This window comes from Myotis davidii, unplaced genomic scaffold (genome assembly GCF_000327345.1).
Source record: "Myotis davidii unplaced genomic scaffold, ASM32734v1 scaffold405, whole genome shotgun sequence".
In the NCBI taxonomy this organism is placed as follows: Eukaryota; Metazoa; Chordata; class Mammalia; order Chiroptera; family Vespertilionidae; genus Myotis; species Myotis davidii.
In genome coordinates, this window is record NW_006296048.1 from 44,030 (window position 1) to 64,296 (window position 20,267).

The window sequence follows — 20,267 nt, forward strand, 5'->3', positions numbered from 1 at the left end:
TAACCCCAGCTCTTAGCTCCCCCCTGGGTTTCCGATCACTGTCAGTGGCAGGGGGCTTCTTCCTGCTTTCCCTTTCACCTCCCTGCATTGTGCCTACATATGCAAATTAACCGCCATCTTTCTTGTCAGTTAACTGCCATCTGAGTTGGCAGTTAATTTGCATATAGCCCTGATTAGCCAATGAAAAGGGTAGCGTCGTACGCGTACGCCAATTACCATTTTTCTCTTTTATTAGTGTAGATGGGGCTGTTCCAAAAAATAGTTAAACAGAAAAAAACGTTTTATAACTTATTTCTATTTGTCTATTAAAATTGAAAAGGCAGATCTAAAATCAGTAATAACCTATTTCTGTAATGGTATCTGACTAGGACCAAACAATTATTAACTAATTATGTTTTCTACATTTTAAAAATTCAAAGCGTGTCACAGCAGGAAATAATATGTAATTCTACACTTTCCTGGGAAATATATTTCCAGAAAGTAAACTAGTTGAAATGTTTTTTAATGCAACAATTACCATAAAGTATATAATACATAGAATGATTCATGTTTAAAATGCATGTAAAAAGAGCAAAACGATTCTTAAAAATTATGCAGGTATGCAGAGCACAGCTAGGAACCCTTCTAAAAGGGCTGACTAACTAAAATCTTGGGCATGCTCAATAAACCAGTTTCAATAGCCTATTTGTAAAGCATTAATAGCTTGGACACACCCAACATTTTATACCCACTTCAACAGAACATAAAAAGTGCAGTGTTGCCTTGAAAAACAACAACAACTGCAAAGCACAAATCATCCTTTTTTTCTTCCTTCCTTCCTTCCTTCCTTCCTTCCTTCCTTCCTTCCTTCCTTCCTTCCTTTCTTTCTTTCTTTTTTTTTTTTGCCATGAGAATGAAAATACCCACAAACCTTGGGAAAACATAGTCTGAAATGTATGCAAGTATAGAGTGAGGACTCCTGATTAGGTATTATAATGGTTAAATGCCATAATTTTAAAAACATTTTTTTCAAAGAAAGTAATTTCAAACAGTAATTTTGATGAAACAAGCTATATAGCTGACCTAAGTACTTTTCTTCTTATTTTATAAATATAAGCGAAAATTGGAACTAAGTACTATTCTAATTTAGAGTAGCTGATGTCATCAGGATCCACACCAACTCTGGTCAATACCACAACTACCACCACATAAGACAAAAGAGAAACAGATAGGGGATGGATGATAGATTTTCTTGTCACTGAAGGTAAGAAGTAATCCCATATCAGTAAAAATAATCATTAAATTTATTTTCCCTCCAACTTATATTTTGGTAATAATTTACTTTAAAAAATTGCACCCTAATTTCTACAATCCTTGTAAAAAACTACAATTGGGATTAATGTTATTTAAATTCCATTTAAGTAACAAATGTTTCAAAAATATGGGTATCTTTTAACCTCTCTGCAGGAACACCATTGACCATTTACTTAATTAATAAAAACATACCCTAGCGTTGGCTTTAATGACCATACTCTTGTGGTTTTCTACCTCTCTCTACAGAAGCCTCTTCTCAATAATCAACATCTTCCACCAGCCCAGTCCACTTCTTACCCTGAGCTGCCCCCTATATTTGAAGAATCCTCAGAACTCTGGCCTCAGCTTGCTCCTCTTCCCCTGCACAGGCTTCTCAGACAACCCTCCACTAGTACTGCCATGGTGTCAATTATCAGCTTTTCGGGCCAGCCCCTACCCCTCTTCTGCCCATCAGGCACCTCCACTTGGGCAGACTGCAAACAAGTGAAAGTCAGATTCAACATATCATGATTCTCCAAATATGACCCTCCTTCCGTGTTTTCTAGACAGTGTATTACTATCCACCCAGTTGATCAGGTCAAAACTGTGAGAATTACTTCTTACTCTTCCTTCTTTCTCATTTTCTTACATCTGTGGATAAAAGGAGCCATATGCTAATCTGACAAGCTCAGGGGAGGCCTGTGTGGCAGTCTTGCAAACTCAGAGACCTAAAATAACCACAAAAGATGGTTTGAAAATTAAATATTTAACTACAAACAGGTTATAGTGGGTAGTCATGTCCTAGGCCAGTATTTTCCCTAACAAAGATCAACTTAGATCTTTACTGAGACCATTTGCCTCTAAGATATTACTGAGCCCATTGGCCCTTTTTCTCTAAGATAACATATCTGTGAAATGTCTGGGTAACTTGTAACTTCCCCCCCCCCCCCCACCCCTCAGGGCACAACAAATGGCACCAGGACATTCCCTCATTGTTATTGTTATCAAGTGAATTATCAACTGTTATGTTAAACTATCCTCTATCCATCTATGTAAAAGAAGCACATGTCCATCAGTTCACTTTTTACCCTATCCCAGAGGTTTCCTTGCTTTGCTTTATCCCACCTCCTTAATCTATCACCAATGGATTTCATGTAACCCACCTATGTCCCTTTCCTTTGATTGCTATGTATAAATATAGATGTAACCTGCCATTCTCTGGAGAATTATCTCAATTCATTGAGGTTCTGCTTCCTGGCATATGTCAACAGTTTGGCTCAAATAAACTCACAAAAATTCTTTATATGTCTGAATTCTTTTTTTATGTTAACACATCTAACCAAATAACCAACACCCCTAGATTCCTCCTGAGAAATATATATGGAATCTCTGTACCCATAGCTACTACCATTTCTGGCCATGATTTTTACAATAACTACCTAACAAAATTCCTGGCATTCACTCTGGTTCAGCCCTTTAATTTATTCCACACACTGTAGTTACAGTAATCTTTTAATTTTCTAAAAAGTGTAAATTTTATCAAGTCATTCTTTTGAATGGCTTTCAATTGGCCTTAATATTAGGCCACTCTGCCTTTCAGGCCCATCCAGGCTCCTTCCTTCTACCCTTGGCAAATCTAGAGGACTTCCACCATCTAAACAGTATTTTTCAAACTGTGTGTTGCAACCCACTATTTGCAACTAGTAATACAAATTACTTGTATTTTTTTTAAATGAATTACAGAATAATAACGGTAACAAATCCAGCAGCTAACATTTCACACAGTGCATTCTTTGTACCAGGAGGGGTTCTAAAGTGCTTTGTACATATTAACTCACTGTAGCTTCAAAACAACCCTGTGAAGCAGGCACCATGACTATTCATACTTTACAATTGAGAAAAGTAAAACAAAAGGATGTTTGTTAACTTGCCCAAACACACGGCTGATTAGTGTGCAGCTGGGATTTGGAGCTAGGTGAGCTAACTTCAGAGTCCAGGCCCTTAACCGGATGCCTCTCAGCAATACCCATCACAGTGCATCACAGAGAGGAAGAACAAGCATTAACTTTGTGCAGCGTTTTAGTTACTTGTGTATGTATGTGTACATAGGATTGCAAGGTGGAATTGATTTCTTACTGCAGATCATATCAAAGGAGTCTGAATACTCCCTTCCCCCAGAGCCCTCCTCAGACAGAGAACTCAAAACACCTTTTGGGTCTCAGTTTCAATAGCAGTTTCCAGAGGGAGGCTGACTCTCCTAGTCTGGGCACAGGCCCTTTCTCAGCACCTGCTTGCTGAGTTACACCCACCACTAAAGTCCTCTCACTTAGCACGAGGCCTAGCATTTAGTAGGCCTCTGCTAAATATTGGTAGAATGTGTAAATTAATGGTTTTACCTTACAATTACTAAAGAATCATATACATTCCACAACCAGAATTGAAAAAATTCTACCTACTTATCGCCAGAAACAATTCTTGCCAGGTGAACAGTAAAATCCTTAATTTACTTCACTGCCCAAGTGATTCTTTGTGTAAAACACATGCATGTATATACTCCCAGTGTTTGTCTTGGAGTCACATAGCCCTACAGTGGACAGGGGAACAGAAGCGGAGTTTGCATATGGTAAGGGAATGAAGCTGTTCCCTTGAGAGGTAACCAGGGCCACAAGTCCACACCCTCCCCACAGCAGGTTACTGGCCTTTCCCATGAGAAGCACCGAGTGGCCAACATGCTCATCAGGCTTCACTTCACAAACTGTAGATTTCTTTACCTCCAGATCTGCAGTTCTCACCTGCCAATTGGCAAAGGAGTAGTGCAAGCTAATCTTTAATAGGATACTTATCATTAAGTGCTGAAATATGATTGCCCATCAGGAGGTTTACTACTCATTTATACTTACCTGGGTGTTGAGACATGGCAGACCAAGTTTATGTCAGGGCAATAGCCTTCCCCCGAGTGTGTCTAGGACAATTCAGGTGTGCAGCAGAGAGCGTCCTGCGTGGATGATTACCCATGCTTCCCACTGTGCTCTAAGTAACACCAGGAACTGGCTGCTGCTGTGCTCTAGAAAGAATGCCAGAGGGAAATGTCCTTCCCGTGAGAGTGCCTACTGATAGCTGGCCTAAAGTTCACTGCCTTCCAGTTGTTTCAGAATCAACCTATACTGAGGAAAAGTATGTAGATTATATCACTTACTCAATATAAAAAATGTTTTTATGACTATATTATAAAAGGAAATAAAAAAGAAAGAAATGAAATCTGAAATTCTAGGAATTCAAAAGTAAACTAACTGGAAATGCTTTCCTCATGACTAAAATAGTTATAAAAACAGAAGTTAGATAACAAGTTATTTCATTATAAGCAGCAGTGGAAATTCACCAAGTCCAGGTCTGAGGATCCCAGACAGACATTTGAACAGAGGAGCCCCAGAGGCAGGCAACTCCTACTGAGCCCCAGAGTGAGCTGGCCTCAGAGTCATCTGTAGGGTCAGGCAGGATTGCTGGTCTGGGCAGCGCTGACAGGTTCAAGGGCGAGGAGACACAAGAAGCTCCAGAGCGTTAGCAGGCAAAGCACAAACTTCCAACACAGCCTGAGGAAAAGAAGCGTGGCTTCACAATTATTTTAATAGGGGACGATAAAAGTACAGGAGCAGTGGAGCAAAGTTGAGGTACAAGGTGTGTAGAAAGGGAAGGGAAGTGAGCTATCAAAACAGGCAAGGAGTCAGAGCATTTACAACAGCCACCTGAGAAAAGAGCAGGAGGAACGCTAGATTTGGCTGTTTCATCTCCCTTAGGGTTCCTGATCTTGTCTAGGCAGGTCTGTCAATCAGTTGTTGGTGAGGGAATATGGCAATTGGTAGTTTTAAAATTAACAGTAAAATCCCGAGTCCTTAGGAATGATTTTGGCATAAGAAAGGACTCAGACACAGAAAGCTACAGAAATTAAATAGGACAGGAACACAAACAAAAAGCTTCAAAGGATACTCACTTCCTCACTTCCCAGCTAGCAAGCAGGATTTATATTTTTCCTAGCACACAATAGTAATGCTGCCTCACATGCTTAACTACATAGCAATCTTGGCTCCCACACAGGTTTAGGAGCAGCAAAACACAATGGAAAAGGCTAAGAAGGCTCAGCTGTTTCAGCAGAGGGGGCCTGCATGTGCCTTAGAGGTGGACCAGTATTCCGAATCCAGAAGTGGGTTCAGTGTGGCTCCACATGCAACCACTGTGTGAGCTTGGTAATTAGTTTACCTCTCTGAACCTTTGTGTTCAGTCTCTTCATCCATAAAATGGGACTAAAAGAGCACCTACCTGAGGGATATTACATGGATTGAGTGATTATTGCAAACGATAGTTTTAGCAGACTGTTCGGTAGTGTTAACTTTCAGTAAGTGCCAACCAGCAGCCCTAGTATTGAGGGGAATCACTGCATGCTTTTCTCCTTAGGGAAGACATAATGACCAGGAGTTACCCAAAACATTCAGAAATGGGAACTGGAGTGATAATGCGTAACCTTAGAAGTCACCTAGAGAAGCGGCACTCCAGTACAAAAGAAGGGACATTTTGCAGTTAGTTTGTGTCAGTTTAGTTCATTTCAAAGTCTCTATTTCTTTGTGTGGACAGAGAATGTAAAGTTATTCCTTTGTTTTCTTTTTTAAAGAACTGGAACTGTTAAATAACCAAAGAGAGAGAAATAATGTTTACAGAAGAAATACAAGTTATAATATAAATATTATAGGTGTTATGGAAGGAGAAGTTAAGGAGGTGAGGTTGTCTCTACCCCCAGTGAAGCCACATCTAAGAATCAGGAGGATTCCGTCCCCAGGTGCTCATCAATACACGGGGCTGATGGGAGGAATGGGAAAGCTCCAGAGTATCAGCGAGGGTGAGCAGTCTGCTAACTGCCCAGCCTGGCCTCCAGAGGAGGAGTCCATTCTCCATGCAGCAGCTGCTCACAAAGCTTGTGAAGAATAAAGTCAAGGTTCTGACTTTTTAGAGACAGAATCTTACACCATCTCCTAGTGACTGGCATTTTGAGGCTTACAAATACATCAATAGGGCAAATTTAACATGTATTCCGGGTGTGACCCCTCAACTAAACAACTCGCAGCCTGAAGGATGGCAACTGCTTGAAATAAATTTAATTTGGAAATCAAGATTTGCAAATCTGCTATAATAGAAAATAATTAAATCATTTATGGCTACTAAGAGCCAAGAAAAAGGTAACTTCAACAACAAACCAAATAAGCTGTGAATCTGTAGAGAAAGCATGTCAAACTCGTGGCCCACATGGCCCACAACGAATATTCTTGTGGCCCAGCTAATATCACGGTATATAAGAATCATTTTAATAAAAATTTCATAACAATTTTTACAATATCTTGTTACACATAACTATTAATAATGAACTACAATGTTCGCTAATGACTGATTACTATAATCGTGTTGTGTTCATTTGCCTTAAGTGCAGGCCTACCATTTCTCTCCACTACAATTTTTATTAAAATGTTCTATTATTTTATGTTAATGACTAGAGGCCTGGTGCATGAAATTCATGCATGGGTAGGGTCCCTAGGTCTGGCTGGCAATCAGGGCTGATCTGCAGGTGACTGGTAGGGTGATGGGGGGGTTAGAGGGGGCAACCTGCTGGCACCTGCCTTAGCTGGCCTGGCACCACACACTTGCCAGCCTCGCCCCCCACCGCCGCCTCCACCGGTCTGGGCCTGTGGCCTGGGGGCTGCTCTTGCTGTTGAGTGTCTGCCCCTTGGTGGTCAGTGCGCATCATAGCGACTGGTTGTTCTGCCGTTCAGTCAATTTGCATATTAGGCTTTTATTATACAGTGAGGCCTTGACTTACGAGTGTCCCAACTAACGAGTTTTTCGAGATATGAGCCATGTCTTGGCTGATTTTTTGCTTTGAGTTGCGAGGCAAAAAATCGGCTGAGAGTCAGCTGGTATCTCAAAAAACTCGTTAGTCGGGACATTTTTCGTTAAGTCAAGGCCCCACTGTATAAGATTACTTATTTATTTTAGCCCTTTGTATTCAACATGTCTCTATCAAAATAAACCTATGTTTCTATGAAAATTGAAGCTTTTGCTTTTTGTGGCCCACATAAACTTAAACCTTGTGTAATTGGCCCGTGTTAGCCTTTGAGTTTGACATGCTTGCTATAGAGCATGACAAGGCCTGCTCTCCAGGAGATCACTTCTCCTTAGGCAAGGCTGACTCTGGAAGTGCATCATCTTTCAAAGATGAGAACAAACACCAGCACTAGCACTGACCAGGAGTGACAACTTGTCATAACTTATAAAATTACACCAGGTAGAAATTCCTCACATACAGGACCCCTCACTCTAGAAATTTTATTTATTTATTCATTTGCTTAAACAACACTTATCTTAGTCGGGATCTCGTGAGAAGGCAATCCTGAGACAGAGATTTAGGGCAGAGGTTTTATGAAAGCTGCAAGAATCATGGTAGGGAAGTAGAGATGTGACAGAGGGCAGAAAGGCAACCCAGAGGAAGTGTTCTCAAGCCAGCTACCACCGTGGGCCAGGAGAGCTCAATCCCACAGGCCAGCTCTCCACCTGTAACGTAAACAGACATACCCAGGGTTGTTACACTGTAGGTTCTGATGCCAGTAGGTCTGGAGAGAGGCCTGCGTTTCTTCACCTCTGACTGGTTCCAGGTCCTTCCATGTTCCTAGTCGAAGGACCCACTTTCAGGGCTAAGGGTACAGACTTAAGCCCTAGCATTATATTCCGGGGTCACAGGAACTGGAGTAAGTACCTGGTTTTACACTGGTTTTCTTGGGTCATTGTTTGAGGACTGCTCTGTAAAGGTGCCATTCCCGGGCATACTAGCAGGCCTGCACAGAGAAGCAGAGCTTCCTTCTTAGGCTCCAAAGAGTCCTCGGGCACAGAAGCAGAAACTGGCCTTTGGAAGTCGGAGGATGCACTGAAGGGGTGCTGGTGACTTAGCATCTGTTACACTACTAGGTACTATGTACCAGGGAGTTTGCTAGGGATACAGTAGGGGAAAAAGGGTTAACAAGCCCTGCCACTCTTGACTTATTATTAATCTAAGTCAGGGGAATATAAGTATATGTTATCTGGTAATGAATGCAGAGGAGACAAACAATGCCAAAAAGTGGGGGCAGGAAGTATCAAAGTGGGAGGGAGCAAAGTCTGTGGTGTTGGCTTGACTTCCAAAAGGCTGACATTTGAGTAAAGATGTTAAAGGCACAAGAGAGAACATGTGGTTATCTGAGGAAAGATTATTCTTAGCAGAGAGTGAGCAAGGACAAAGTCTCTAGTGGACCTGACAGATTCAGAAAAGAGGAAGCCAGTGTAGTTAGAGTGAAGTCAGCTAAGGAAAGATTAGAAGGAATGAGGTCAGAGAGGATGGGGGCAAATCCTATAGGGTCCAACAGGTGACTCTAAATATTTCAACTTTTACTCTGAGTGACTCAGAAAGCTACTAGGGAGTTGAAGAGAGGCAGGAAGTAATGTGTCCTCTAGCTGTTGTGTTAAGTTTCTGTTTGAAATCAGGGAGAGTAAGGAGGATGAGGGCTTCATCAATGGTGGCAGCAGTGGGGGCACAAAAGTGCTAAGATCAGAGATATGTAGTGAAACCAGATCAAATGGGCTTTGGCTTTTGAACATTAATAAATTAAATGTGGGGTGTAAGTGAAAATAGGAGTCTACGATTACTCCAAGGTTTTGGACCTAACCAACTGAAAACACAGCTGCCATTTTCTGAGACAGGGAAGACTGACAGAAGTTTGGGGGAAAATGTCTGGAACTGAGCTGGGAGCATGTTAAGTTCCAAATGCCTGGTTGACATATGAGTGAATATATTAAGACGATGATTGGACCTACAAATCTAGAGTTCACGGTAGTTTCCCGCATGGGAGTCATCTGTTCATAAGCTGTATTTAGAAACCTGAGGCTCTCTTTCCTAGGAGTATAAAAATTCTATGTTACTGAAAGGAGAAAAAGAGATTAGACTAAGGAGTGTGTCCCGAGGCACTCCAATATCCGGAGAACAGAGCTAGACACAGAATTGGCAAAGGGGACGAAACAATGTGCAGAGAGGAAGAAGGAGAAACAGCAAGGGTGATCTCCAAGGAAAGTAAGAGCTGATGTGCCAAGTGCACCTGCAGTCCTGGGGTTGAGGATGTACAGGGAAGACTCACCCATGAAGGGGCCATGGGTGATCTAGATGAGAACAGGTTTTATGAAACCATGGAGGATGAAGGTTTCATTGCAGGGAGTTTAAGAGAGAACTGGAAATGAAGACAACAAGTACAAATGTATCCAAAGGTTTGCTCTGAAGAGTGGAAGAGAAAATGAGGTAGCAGTTGAAAAGGTAGGTAGGGGAAGAGAGACTTGTCTCAGAGATGGAGAAAATAACAGCTGAGTGTAGGACAACGTGAAAATAGTCTAGTAAAGAAGGGCAATCCCTGATGATGTGGGAGAGAGAATGAACTGTGGATAGGCAAAAGTCCTGGAATAGGCAAGAAAGGATCAGAATGGGTTTGTGGGCATGGCCTTAGTGTAGAGCAGAAATTTTCAATTGGTACGCCACAGAATTTTTAAAATGTGCAATATCTGACTATTTAGTCAGGGGCACTGAACTCTTTTCCCTTAGATTGTCACATAAAAAATGATAACAGCCAACACAACAATAGCTATTTTTTGTCAGACTGGCAAAATATATATATTTTTGGTACGTCACACGATTTTAGTAATTAGTCTATGTGTGCCATGAGTTGAAAAGTTAAAAATTGCTGGCATAAAGCATGGTGGCTCACCCATCTATAATAATAAAAGGGTAATATGCTAATTAGACCGGACGTCTTCTTCCAGACATCCTTCCTGACGAAGCCGGGATCAGAGGGAAGCCAGCCCGGGTCCCGGGTGCCTGCCAGCGGCCAGAGGAGGGAAGCCTGGATCCTGGGTACCAGAGGGAAGCCAGTGCCGGCAGCCAGGGGAAGGAAGGCCTACTCTTGCATGAATTTTCATGCATTGGGCCTCTAGTCCTAAAATAAAATGTTAAGCAGAAATGTTAACAGGAGACATGGTTATTTTTCTATGATATGAAATTTAATCCAATTTGTCTTCTGTTTCTAAATTGGCTATTATTAAAGATAGGTCAAAAGAAAACCATCTTATATTTAATTATGAAAGAGGTCACTTCCCCAGTGAATTCTTCAAAAAACTATTCGGAAGGATCAAACAATTACCTTTATATAATAACTAGGGGCCTGGTGAACAAAGATTCGTGCACTGGGGGTGGGTCCCTCAGCCCGAACTGCACCCTCTCCAATCTGGGAGCCCTCAGGGGAGCCTTCTTCAATACGGGAATTTCTGACTGTCGTTGCAATCATATGAGCAAATTGACTGAGACCCCCAACCCAGTTTGGTTTGTTACTCACAGAATAATAGAGGCATTTTTTTCCCTTTGCTTCATTGGTGGAGATTTCCTGGAAGTTTTAGGATATCTTCCCTTTAATTTTTCCTAGGCATTCTGATTTTACTTATGTCTCTCACCTTTGCTTTTCCTCCATCCCCCACTGCAACAGTGACTTGCTCCAGGTTCACTTTGCTCTAGTGCAGTGATGGCGAACCTATGACATGAGTGTCAGAGGTGACATGTGAACTCATTTTTTTGTTTGATTTTTCTTTGTTAAATGGCATTTAAATATATAAAATAAATATCAAAAATATAAGTCTTTGTTTTACTATGGTTGCAAATATCAAACAATTTCTATATGTGACACGGCACCAGAGTTAAGTTAGGGTTTTTCAAAATGCTGGCACGCCGAGCTCAAAAGGTTTGCTATCACTGCTCTAGTGTCTAGAACACTAGAGGTGACACGTGTGTCATAGGTTCGCCACCACTGGTCTAGGAGTTCCGTCTGCTATCAGAACTACGATTCCCAGCATTCCTGGTATTCCCCACGCTCTGGGCTTTCGCTTCAGGTCCTAGGGCTGCCACCAGAACTACTTTTCCAAAAATTCTTGGTGCTCCCCGTGCTCTTGGTTTTCCCTTCCGTGCTCGTGGTTTTCCCGTCTTACGGCCTCCCACTCTGCCAAGTCCTCCAAGCCGCCAGCTCTCCCTCTCTGCTCTCCATCTGGCTGCTTGGGGAGTCAAGTTCCCCAAGCTGCTCCACCCTCTGCTGGCTCTCCTGCTCTGCTCTCTGCCCATTGGCTTTGGGGGGGCATGGCTCCCTTGGTCACTGGAGCGACTGAAGGAGCCATGTCACCCCAAGCTCCGGCTCTCCTCTCCACCCAGTGGCTTGGGGGAGCGACCAAGGGAGCCATGTCCCCCCAAGCTGCTGGCTCTCCCACTCTGCTCTTCGCCTGGCACCTGTGTATGCAAATTAACCCACGATCCTTGTTGGGTTAATTTGCATATTCACTCCTGATTGGCTGGTGATTATAGTGGAGGGACAATTTACATGTTTCTCTTTTACTATATCAGATTTGTGGCATGATAAAAATACATTTAGGAATAACATGTTTTTGATCCATTATTTGTAATGTAAAAGATATAGAACTTCTAATGGTAACAAATAAAAAACATCAGATATAATATTGCCAATATATGTTGTGGTAAATGTCATTAGCCAAGACTGTCTTCTAGTACATTTTTCAATGGTGTGATAGTATTTATTTACCCTGTGCTATTAGAGAGTGAATAGTCACTAGCTTTTGATTTTCACAACAGTTGCAAAAAAAAAAAAAAGAATTCTATTTTTTATCCAGTCTGAAATTGAAATTGACTTAGCATCTCAGAACTGTCAAAAATTTCTTTTACAAGAAGGTTTGCTTTGCAGAAACTATAAAGTAAGTGTCATTCATGATACTTGCATTCTATATTCATGCTGCAGGTCTATGGAAAAGAAACATTAAAAAGCATCAGGAAGGCCTCAGAAAGGCCTAGCTGTCATACTCTGTGCCCCTCCAGCTCCCTTTGCAGTCAGCTTCAGTGCTGTAGAAATCAGAGGTTCTCTAGTTAAAACTGCCAACAAGGAAAAGAAGAATACTTGAAGAGTAGAATATCAGCTACTCTAGAACTTGTCTTTGCTAACAGGTCAGGCTGACACTTACTTTCCTATGTTAAAAACGGGAACCTCTGTTTACATTCAAATTAAAAGAAGCATACAGTAAGTACTTGGGATTTACAAATTTGGAACTTATTCTAAGGAAACCTCCCAATAGGTGTACTTATAGAACAATATGTGTTCTATTCCAGATGAAATAAGAAAACAAGTAAGATTATGCAGAATAATTCCCTTAAAGTTCAGTCTTTTCCATGACACGGTATTGCTTCTATACCTCATTTGGATGAATTAAACTGCATTCCCTACATCCCCAGCAGGTTGTACCAGATGCCAATTGATTTTACTAACACGAAACTGGTCACATTAATCCACAAGGCCTGAGTCATAAAAAACTACAAGTCCCAACACTTCTGACACAAACAAATAAACCCTGTTTTGTGTGTGTTTTTTCTATAATATAGGTAGATTCCACTTGGCAGACTGGGGCGAGGGTGGGGTAGCAAGCTGCTACTATGTCTGCAGAGTGAAATCCTTCTCACGGCACAGAACCCAATTCTTCAATACCCTTTTATTAAACGGTTTTCTTTTTTATCATCACAGTCATTTCTAAGTGGAATGTAGTAACCATAAGGTTTTCAGAGAAACAGAGCTAGCTAAATGCAGTCTGTGTGTGAAATCCTGAGAGGCCATGAAAAACAAAGCCTTCTTCCCAGTAGAAAACTTCATTCTAAAGTAAGGACACTGATCCACCTGGGCCGGCACTTGGATCTGTGATTGGAGCACTTACCCAGACAGACTCCAGAAACATTTAAATCACTCCAGAAACATTTCTATAGAAGTGTGTGCCTCCATTCCCTATGGTCTCAGCAAACCTCAGGATTACTGGTCAAAGTCTCTCTACTTTTCCCATTGGAAGTACTTGCTGGTTCAGCCATCCCTGAACACAGATATTTATTTTCTTAACCCTTCATTTTTTATCTAAATCCTGTAACCCACGAAGGCACTTTTCTTTGCCCAAAAGTCACTTTCTAACTGGCCCACTTAGTCATCAACTGATGAGTGACTATCCCAATGGACACACCTCCTTTCCCTTGAACTGTTCATCCACTGCCCGCCTGTGTCCCTAGCCACTGACCTATATAATGAAACCAAATTGGTACATTGCATACTCTTGAAAGCATTGATTACATCTGATTAGTGTGTTCTGATGATTTCTGAATACGCCAGCAGCTAGGACTATGGTTTTCCACTATGAAAAGGGGCTAATAAAAATTATAGGAAAGAAAAACACTTCTCTGCTTTTCCAAGCAGTGATTTAAACACCAAGATTGAAATCAAAATAAAAAAGTTCAAAATTAATTAATATGGAAATTACTAAACCATCAAAATTGCTGATGTCGTAAACAAAATTTGTCAACAGCCACTAAGAATTCATTAAAAGTAAATTTATTGTTTAAAAACAACTGTGCAACATGTGCTTTTCAAGCCATTTTTGAATCTGGTTTGTTGTTCATCTCTTCTCAGGCTTCAGTTTGGCAAGGCTGAACAAGAAACACGGTACAGACACACAGTTAGTACGCACAGGTAAGGGAAGAAGCAATAGTAAATTGTGTTTGTTATTCTCTCAACAGTCTAAAAGGTATAATCCAACTAACAACATTAACTTTTTTAAAATATATTTTTTAATTGATTTCAGAAAGGAAGGGAGAGAGAGATAGAAACATCAGGGCATGTGTCCTGACTAGGAATCAAACAGTGACTTCCTGTTTCATAGGTTGATGTTCAACCACTGAGCCAATACCAGCTGGTGTAACATTAACTTTTAAAATCTGATCATGTTCACTGTGTTCTGAAAACAATTATATTCTAAACCAAACAAGATTTTAAACTAAATGATCTATTTCTTCTTACAGAACTGAATAAACAATGCCGCAGGGATTCAGGTCATCATTTTAAATGTAATTGGAGGATTCTATTTTAATAATGTGAATATTGCAACATTACTTTTGCTTGAGCTTCCATTGACATAGCTATAGCTACCACAAAAGGACAACAGCACAAATAACCTCATACGTGCACAGTAAGGTCACCTCTAAGAACCTTCAGTGTATGCAATTCTTGGACATTCAAATGATAATAATTCTGAGTTTTCAAGAAAAGCAATATCAAATTGCACTTACTCTAGGGCTGAAAAAAAGTATTTTTAAATGCTTAATATCTTGCTGATTATTCAAGTTGGAGATGGAAACAGGCAAAAACATGTTGCTCGATAATGCTGTTATTGGAGGTCAAGGTTTGACCTCAGTCTGGGCACATGCCAGGGTTGCAGACTTGATCCCCAGTGTGGGGCATCCAGGAGGCAGCCAGTCAATGATTTCTCTCATCATTGATATTTCTATCTCTCTCTCCCTCTCCCTTCTTCTCTGAAACCAATTTAAAAAATAATAATGCTATTATTTTCATTAAAAATGAACGCATTTAAAACATTACACAATAGATACCCGTCCCTCTTTGGTGCCAATTTCATAAAATTGCAGAATTCTCAGAAATATTTTAGAGTATTAAATTTGAATAGCCAAACATCTGAGAATCAAACATATACAGACTCAAAAGTACAGCTGGTCCCCCCACTCTGCACTTTGCACTAACAATGATTGCATTAACAAATCATGTTACCTGTTCAGTAAGTACACACAGCTTTCTGAGCTACTAAGCCTCTTTAATTAAGGCAATAGGAGCTCCATACATGCAAAAGAAGATATTGTATATTCAAGGAGAAATTCATACAAACATGACACACTTTATATTTGTTATTTGATTCCTTATAGATTTAAAACTTGCATTAAGGCAACTTTGCACTTCATATACTCCATAATTTATAGACAGAATTCATATGACACAACATTCTTTCCCAAAGTTATCAATAATTAAATTCTTTTTGCCCCGGCCATATGGCTCAATGGGTTGGAATGTTGTCCTGTACAACCAAAAGGTTGGGGGTTTGATTCCCAGTCAGGGCACCTAGGTTGCCAGTTCAATCCCTGGTCAGGGCATGTACAGGAGGCAATCAACTGATGTGTCTCTCTGTCTTCTCTCTTATCAATAAAAACATATCCTCAGGTGAAGATGAAAAAATATTTTAGACTAAAAACAAAAATAATTAAATCATTTTTGTGACTATCATTCAGTGTGTGAAACAGAAAACAACATCATTTGTATATACAAATGAACTAAAATACCTGCTCCATGTTCCACAGCTTCCTCTCGTAGAGTTTTAAAAATATGGTCCATCTATTAGGCCCTCATCAACTTTAACCAAAAATCACACATACACCCTATAGGGGTGGGAATAGAGTGTGTGGTTTGTTTGTTTTTTTTCCAAGAGGTGACTTCGAAGGAAAATACATTATTACTTTCTCAAGCAACTAAAGAAAAAAAAACACCTTTTTCTATTATCTGAACCAAAACACAGAAACAAAATCATAACACACACACACACACACACTCCTGCTTTGTAGTTTAGGCCAACTATGAGCAAGCTATACTTGAATCTCCTTACAAACTTCTAAAAAATCTATAGGCACATACACATTTTTATTAAGCTATTTAAAACCAACCTTGCTAAGGAAATCACATACTATTTAAAAGAACAAAAAGAAGGGAAGCAACTAATTTTAAAATCTTACTATTTTCCCTATGTTATTAAAAACACATAAAAGAATCAATCTGAGAGTCTATTAGTCTAAATAATTAGATCCAGTAGGTATAAAAGCAGTAAAAAATATTTTAAAAAAAACTAATAATGCTTTAAAAGTCTTCTGAAATACTATGGAGATATAATAATGGTATAAAGAAATGACTGAGAGCCAATAGTAAAACAAAAAGCTTATTTTATGTTTAATAAATTATTCTCAACTCATTTCCAAGGAAAGTGTTTGGTAAGCTTCAACCATTTCCCAGAGGGATGAAGCACTGGTTTGCAGTCAGAAAGAAGACAGTCATGATCAAGAAAAGTAGACAAGATAGAAGAATTCTGCTTAAGTCATATTTACATTCTCCATAGTGAGGGGAAGCCAAGTTTGCCACCCCAAATATGCCCCTTTTTAAGACATTATTTTAAGCTAGTTATTTTTAAGGAATGACAGAATCAGGAAAAACCTTTGGTCTTCCCCCTAACTGTCTAAAAGAATTTAGATAGAGGACTTGCTCTAAAGGAGCAATTATCACAGATAACTATATTTTAATGTGAACTAGTGTGATAGACAGGGAGGAACCTATCAAGAGCCATTTAGTCCTTTCTGTGTCCCACTGTTAAAGAGGCAGGTTCCATGTTCATAGGGACCCCATATGTGAATAGGTAAAAAATCTGGTCATTTTCTCTTGTTAATCTGTCTCATGTTAATTTTGTTCATTTCTCCAACTGGAAGAACTTAGAAGGGTAGCAGAGAATTTATTTTTCTTCCCCATGTGGTGTGGTGCTCTCCTGGGAGAAAAAGCTCAGTTTTGTGGAATTCACATACTTCCATGGTGTAAGTCCTCCCACAAGCTGGCAGCATGATGTCCCAGAGCTAAAGTCGAGAAGAGCACACCATACAGTACTAGTACCATGCCAACACAATCAGTGTAAATAACCTCAGAAGCAGAGATTATAGTAAAATGTAATAAAATAATTAGGAAGTGACAGTTTTTGAGTATTTTATAGAACTTATTTAACTTTTTGTAATGGTTGTATTTAACAACTGGCTGGCAAAAATCTCTAAGAATTGAACAACTGGCTTTCACAAGCCAACGTAGGCTGACTCTAGCAGACCATTTATATGTTATATACCCAGAAAAGTATAGACATCTCTCATTTTCTTAACAGCCATTCTTAAATACTGGAAGAACACAAACTTAATTCTTAGAAAAAACTCTCAGCCCTGGCACCTAAACACAGAAGTTGATTTTCAAGAATACCCAAGCCTTCAGAGTATAAATGGGTCCACTTCCTCATCACAAAGCTGGTTATAGGTATAAGCTATAGAATTTGATCTAGAAAAAACATCATATAGTATTTCACAGAACTTGTAGCAAAAAGAAGGTTGAACTGTGTTGTACTTCAGGGTCCCTTTGAAACAATATATATTTCCCCACGGCCCTGACACTCTCCACTCCTCTGGCCCTCAGAAGAAAACTCTACTATAAGGTCTCTCTGATTCTGGAGTTACAAGTTAAAAAAAAAAGCACTTATAATTAAAATAATTTATAAACAAACTAAAAGTTTGCTTATTCTCTATTCCATGAGAATAACAGAGCACTGTGTCTATTAGATAAATGTTAGCTGATGAATAAAAACTAACAAGCCATTAGCTTTCAATAAGACTTCAGGATGAAACCCTGGAAATGTGACTGGGCTCTAAGTGGGCTCTGTAAGTCTCAGGGGAGACTTGCTCCCCTTTCATGTTCTCTAATTTGAAGACAGTAGTATAAAATCCTCCATTTTTAATTGATAGGCAACCACTTTATTTCTGTGTGTTATGTAGGTGACCATTTATGAGCTGTCAGTTTGCATATAAGGAATGAAAAAACCCCTGGCTAACAAAGAAACTGAAATAAAGTGGCAATTAAGGCAACTTCACCCCAAGTGTTCTTGGACATGGAATATAATGAAAAATGATGATCTGACTGAAAATGGATTCAGAAGGATCAGTATATAAGCAAGAAAAACTAAAGTAAAACTAAGACAAACCCAATGTTATGGGGCACTGGAGATGGAAATCCAATTGTATTTAAATTAAAACTGACAGGGCTAATAGACCAGGTTTTGTGTTATCTCCATCTATAGCTTACTTCTTTCATGCAATTAACTTAATCAGACATCTACAGAACATATCTATTGTGAAGGCAGGATCCTAAGTCCTCAATTTTGTAGGTTTGACATATCTATAATTCCTTGAGTTTCTGAGGGCAACTTCAGGATCATCAATAAAAATTTCTGTGAAAAGAAAAGCTCATTCACATTTTCAATTAAAAAAGGAAGGGATTCGCCGAAACCGGTTTGGCTCAGTGGATAGAGCGTCGGCTTGTGGACTGAAAGGTCCCAGGTTCGATTCCGGTCAAGGGCATGTACCTGGGTTGCGGGCACATCCCCAGTAGGAGATGTGCAGGAGGCAGCTGATCGATGTTTCTCTCTCATTGATGTTTCTGACTATCTCTCTCCCTTCCTCTCTGTAAAAAGTCAATAAAATATATAAAAAAAATTTTTTTAAAAAAAGGAAGGGATTCATAATGTAGGATAACTACTTTTTGAAGAGTTGAATGATTATGCTGTATGTTTTCAAATTTAAAATATCATCATATGTTTAGGGGTTTAATTTATGGAACAATCAACTAATCTTTATATTGCACATTAAAGACCTGAATATTATTGTTCACATTAGATGAACAATTATGGAAGACTTGCAGTGCAACTTAAGAAAAACTTGTCACTTTTATTGTGTGGCAATGATTTGTAAAGCATGATATGCTAAGTAATCCTATGATATAATTTAGGGACACAAAAACTTCTGTCAGAAAACAGCCAGAGACTACATTTAATTAAACTTTTACTATTAAAATAACATAAATTAAATTAATCGACACGGTATAATTAAACCTTTATTTGTAAGATTTTTTATTAGACTTGTTCGTCATTAATGAACGTTAAATGCTACCTCTAACTTGAGCTCTATGTTAAATTTAAATAATGAACCATTGTTCACACTCACAAAAGAACAAACACTACTTTAACAGTCTTTTGTCTCAATGGGGCTGTTACTCTTATGCATAGCTAAGATATAGGCTTGTCCCTCCTTCCTCTCTATAGTCATTTCCATAGTTGGCAAGATATCATCTTTAAGGTTGATAAAATGGTTTAAAATAACGAGAGTGAAATCATTAAGAATATAGCAATGAAGTAGCTAAGACTGAAAAGAATTTTGGTTAACCTCAAACAATGTTTTCAAATTTGTGTTCTAGTATTTCTTATTAACCTCATATATATATTGAGGAATGACCCAATTTGGGTTGGTAAAGACTTACCTGAACATGTCTCCTAGACCTTTCAGCATTCCCTTCTTGGCTTTCATTTTATCCTTTTCCTTATCTCTATCTTTTTTCTTCTCTTTTCCAGTTTTATCCTTTCTCCTATTAATCTTATCTCCTTTCTCTTGGTTTCCATTCATTTGTCTTTCCAGAGAATATGAAGGCTGGTCACTGGCTGTGGACACAGACTCTCTCCCTGATCTTGAGCTTTCTTCTGTGTCTTCTTCCACTTGGAAGGAAACAAAAAAAACAGATAAGGAATACAGTGAACCAAGGAACAAAAATAAGGAAGCTAAAATATATGTGAGGATTTTATTTTCCCACATGTTGTACTGTACAGTCCTGCTATTAACATGGGTTGCAGCGCTGTTTACTTTAGCATGGAATTAAAACTGAATATGTGGAATGTATGAGAAGAGGAAGAAGATGGCGGCGATATAGGCAGACGCGTCCCAGGTCGTGTCCCGGAGCAAATGGAGTGAGCAGCTGAAACTAATAGCACCCACCCCGAATTGGTGAAATTGCTCAGCTGGTGAGACAGTTTGCAGCCGGGAAGGGCAGAACTCCCTTGGAAAGGTAAAAAAAAATCGGGGATTTGGGCAGGAAAGTTTGCCAGACCTCTGAGCCCAGAGGGTCGGAGGGAGACCGCGTGGCAGACAGCCGCGTCCCTTGGGACAGGCACAGCCCCTGACTGGGGAGGGGAGATCCGCGGGATTCCTGGCGCCGCCCGGGGGATTTGAGAGCTGGGTTCTGTGAGCACGGAGGACTGAGCCTAAAAGGGGCAGATCTGACTATGCAGTGCCCATAATTGAAGAGTTTACAGAAACCAAGCCTTCCCCGTTTCCGCGGCCGGCGCTT

At 39.8% G+C, this 20,267-nt stretch overlaps 1 protein-coding gene across 16 annotated transcripts in view; it reads right to left on the reverse strand.

Moving 5' to 3' along the window:
- PARD3 (par-3 family cell polarity regulator) overlaps positions 1-20,267 on the reverse strand; it is a 621,610-nt gene that overhangs the window by 35,631 nt on the left and 565,712 nt on the right. For 13 of the 16 annotated variants that reach the window (XM_015568620.1, XM_015568617.1, XM_015568619.1 and 10 more), the window contains one exon: positions 19,407-19,638. In XM_015568620.1, the coding sequence (XP_015424106.1) occupies positions 19,407-19,638 (232 nt within the window). Of the gene's footprint in view, positions 1-13,777; positions 13,889-19,406; positions 19,639-20,267 lie in introns of those variants that run through there. The other 3 variants (XM_015568626.1, XM_015568624.1, XM_015568623.1) reach the window with 1 other exon arrangement.